The sequence below is a fragment of the Thalia democratica genome, chromosome 4 (assembly GCF_965202585.1).
Source record: "Thalia democratica chromosome 4, ktThaDemo2.hap1.1, whole genome shotgun sequence".
Taxonomy (NCBI): domain Eukaryota; kingdom Metazoa; phylum Chordata; class Thaliacea; order Salpida; family Salpidae; genus Thalia; species Thalia democratica.
Genome location: NC_139168.1, coordinates 52,040,244 through 52,044,346, shown reverse-complemented (window position 1 = coordinate 52,044,346; position 4,103 = coordinate 52,040,244). Strand labels below are relative to the sequence as shown.

The window sequence follows — 4,103 nt, the reverse complement described above, 5'->3', positions numbered from 1 at the left end:
TTTATTACTAAAGATTTAAATAATTAAATGATAAAAAATTAAATCTAATAGCCCGTAAGATATTTTATAAGCTTGTGGTGTACAAATTGATAAACAAAAAATTACTTTGTACACCAGGTCCTTAGGCTAAACTTTTTGAGTGCTTTTTTTATCGTTTAATATACAATAATTAAGACAAAAGAACATAAAATATAGGTTTGGTGTCAAAGATAAGACGTAGAATTACGATTTATACATTTTTCATTTTTAAAAAACAATTATAACGTCAATATTGGTTTATTTAGTTTGCAAATTACTAGGTGGTTTAAGACGACTTATCAGAACATAATTGCAAAAAATTAAAACAAAAGAACATAAAAAGAAAATTTAGAGTCAAAGATAAAGAAGACAGATATATATATTGTATATATCGGATATTTATATATATTGTTAAAACTTCAGCTTAGTAAGAACAAATGTTTTTTTATTGTTAAAGAAAAAAGTGTACAGTTTTAAGGCAACCACACTTAATTTATTTTTGAAACTTCTAAAAAATACATCAGTAAATAATCTAGAATAAACAAATCAAAAGTATTAGATTTTGAATTGAGATTCTAAATTTTTTTTTACTTCATGTTTGTCAAAGATGAGAGTGACACACTTGGAAGTAGTATAAAATAAAATTTGTAAAACAAATTTGTAAGTTTAAAGAAATATAAATTTATTTATTGTTTATTTTTTTGATAATAGTATTACAAATTACATTAAACTTTGACTGTGTCCTGGATAGATTTAAAAATTATCTTTTATATAAACTTACCTTAAAATAAAAAGTTATACTAATATGAAGGTTTATGAGTTTAAAAAGCAATGATTAAAAATTGATGAAAAACAAATTAAAATGTTTCAAAATATTTCATGTAATATGTATACACTGTAAATTATAACTCTTTATTGTACTTGTGTTGTACAACAGGTTTTGGGTAATTACCTAGGATGATGTTGCACTAATATCAAACTGAAAATATATTATATTCTATGTCTTTTTTAACTGTACTTTTTGGCTAAAAACTTATATTTTAAAAATACATAAATAAAATTAAACTTATTTATCATAAACTAATAAAGCTTTAATATTTAATCGCTGTTATTTGACAATATAAAGTGATTATTTCAATACAATAATTTATACTGATTATAATATTGTAAAATAAAATTGATTAAATATTTTGTTTTATCATAAATGAATTTAATTCTTACTATGTATATTGAATTGTTTGGTTTTAGTTCTAATTTTAACTAAAAAATTTAAACATAAGTCACCCATTTTTAAAAGGTTATTAATTAATTTTGTTTAGCTCATCCTCAGAATAATCTAGCTAAAAACTGATAACATTATAGTTTAAATTTAGTTATAAACATTTATTCTGAAATGTCTAGCTAAAAATAGTTACTTCATAAAGTATAAAAACTGTTTAAAAAGTTTAAATTAGAATTGAGTTATACTTAGCTGATTTGAATAAATTTACAAGACAAAATTTCTATAACAAATACATTTAAGATAGTATAATTTTTTTTTTACCTGAAACTAAATTAAATAAAAAGAACATTACAAAATACAACAACAATAATACTAAAAAACACGCTATTTATAAAGTTTTAAATTGTAAAAATTGGTTTGCAAATTTTTGAACTCGTGAGCCAAAAGGGATTGTGCAAAATAATTTATGAGTTTTGATCATGTTGTGCTACAATTTTTGTAGTTTTATAAAGAACACCAGATTTATAAAGACAAGATACTTTATCAAAAAAAAAAAGATTACAATTTTAAATAAGTAGCAAAAAAATAGATGCAATAAAGTAAAAAATAACACTTTTAATTAACAGAATAATTATCATTGCTTCATATATTTTAATTATAAAAAAGTTAAACATCTATAATTTATTCTGTTTAAAAGCTAGATAATCAATCTTCAATAATATCAACAGACAATATAGTTAATATATTTTAATACTATGGCTGAAACTACTGTTGAAAAAGTTACAAATGGTGTGCAGAAAATTAATTTAGCTACTAATAAACTTGTAAACAATGAAACTGATGTACAAAATTCAGAAAATGATGTTGATCAACCAGATACTCTCTGGGGATTTTCTATATTTGAGGCTTATAAATTGGCATTAAAATTTTATAGAGAAAACGATGGTAAACGTACATTTACATTGACTTATGATGATAAAGTTTATTTAGCTGCACTGACTAAGCAGGTATCATGTGGACCGTACAATGATCAAAACAATCTGCCTGAAGTAGGATACCTTGATTTGTTTGGAAGAGATAGAAGAAAAGTTTGGTGCTCATTTAATGATATGTCATCTAATGAAGCTCGTAGACAGTTTATTGATAAACTATCTAAAAGTGTTCCAGTTTATGTGCCCTATATGCATGCTCATCAAAAAGAAGAAGAGGAAAAACAAAAAATTATAGAGTTGAAAATAAAACAAGAAGAAGAACAGAAAGAGAAAGATAGAATAAATCGTGAGAATGAAAATCAACTTCGTTTAGAAAAAGAAAAAGTAAGATTACAACAAGAACAGCTACAACAAGAACAAAACAAACAGAAAAAAGCCTTAATGGCTGCATTGAATACCCAAACAGATGCCCAATTCCAACAATATGCCTCTCAAATACACCCTGGTAATGCTGTTAAACAAAAAGAGTTAATTGCTCTTCTTCAAGAACAACATTACCAGCAATACATACAGTTGTTGCAACAACAGCAACAAAAAGAACTTAACACAAGTTCCTTGCAACAACAAAACTGTTCTGATCAAGTTAGTAGACCAATTAAACAAGAAGAATCCAGTGATGAAAATGAACATAATGGTGATGCAAGTCAAAGTGATTCTGTATCAGACAGTGATTCTTCTGAGATTCAAGTTGCTGAACCATCATTGTGGACTAGACCTCAATTAGAAGAGTTTAAGCAGCAGATAAAAAGAGATGTTGAGTCTGTTATTAATATTGGTAGAGGTGAAGTAGTAACTATAAGAGTACCTACACATGAGCAAGGATCTTATATATTTTGGGAATTTGCTTCTGATAATTATGATATTGGTTTTGGTGTCTACTTTGAATGGAACTCAAATGTAGAAGACAATAATGTAATTGAGGTAACTCACGGGGAATCTGATGATGAGTTTGATGAAAGTGATGAAGAAATTGATGTAAATGATCCAGAAAGATCCATAGGCATTAGTAGAAGAAATACCAATCCAGTAGATGAAATAGTACCAATTTACAGAAAAAATTCCCACATTGAAGTTAATTGTGGAAGCCATAAGTATCCCCAAGGTAGAGGTGTGTACTTATTAAAATTTGACAATTCATACTCACTTTGGAGGAGTAAAACTTTGTACTACAGAGTTTATAATACCCGGTAAAAATGCATTAACAAAGAATCTTCTCCTTAGTAGGTTTTACTGAGGGTAGTAACTGTGAATTGTGCTTGTCTTTAAATGGAAAAAATACATATAAAAAAGTATAAGTGAAATGCTAACAAATAAAGCAGTCAATTTTTTGTCATAAAATATTTTCTAAGTTATAAAATTTTATTAGAAGCAGTTTTTTAAACCTTTACCATTTAAAAATTGTCAAGGTAAACACTTGTTTAATTTTTATATTATTAGCATTGATAATATTGCAGTTATTAAATATTGTAATTTTGCTTATTTACAAAAAATGTGTTTATTTATCTTAAACTTGTAAAATAGTCTCTTTATAGTTGTAAAGTTATGTGGTTTAGTCAGATTTTTTAATACAAAAAAGTATTTTAAGTTTTGTGGAATAAATTAATAATTTTTGAACTGATATAAACTTTCTATAAACTGTTAGTTTAATAAATTTTATGATTTTTTACTTAAAGTATTAAATATTTTTTCAAATTTTTTTGTTTATTCTTTTATACATTTGGTTTAAAAAAAGTTAAAATTGGTTTATTAAGGCATATTTTTTATTATTATTAAATATTATTTTAGTATTTAAATTTAATAAATTATTACTTTTTTAGAATATTGAACAAAATGATTATCTGTAACTTTATTTAGATATATTTAAGATTTCT

The 4,103-nt window shown here is 24.5% G+C and overlaps 1 protein-coding gene across 1 annotated transcript; it reads left to right on the top strand.

Annotated features, from left to right (window-relative positions):
• Positions 1-1,972: 1,972 nt before the first annotated feature.
• Positions 1,973-3,821, top strand: LOC145833980 (Golgi resident protein GCP60-like). Its single transcript, XM_082941275.1, has one exon. The coding sequence runs from the start codon at positions 1,996-1,998 to the stop codon at positions 3,421-3,423; it is 1,428 nt and encodes a 475-aa protein (XP_082797401.1). The 5' UTR covers positions 1,973-1,995; the 3' UTR covers positions 3,424-3,821.
• The last annotated feature ends 282 nt before the right edge of the window (positions 3,822-4,103 follow it).

Bases quoted from the DNA above. Each gene is read 5' to 3' on its own strand.
- LOC145833980 (XM_082941275.1), top strand. From the start codon at position 1,996: ATGGCTGAAACTACTGTTGAAAAAGTTACAAATGGTGTGCAGAAAATT.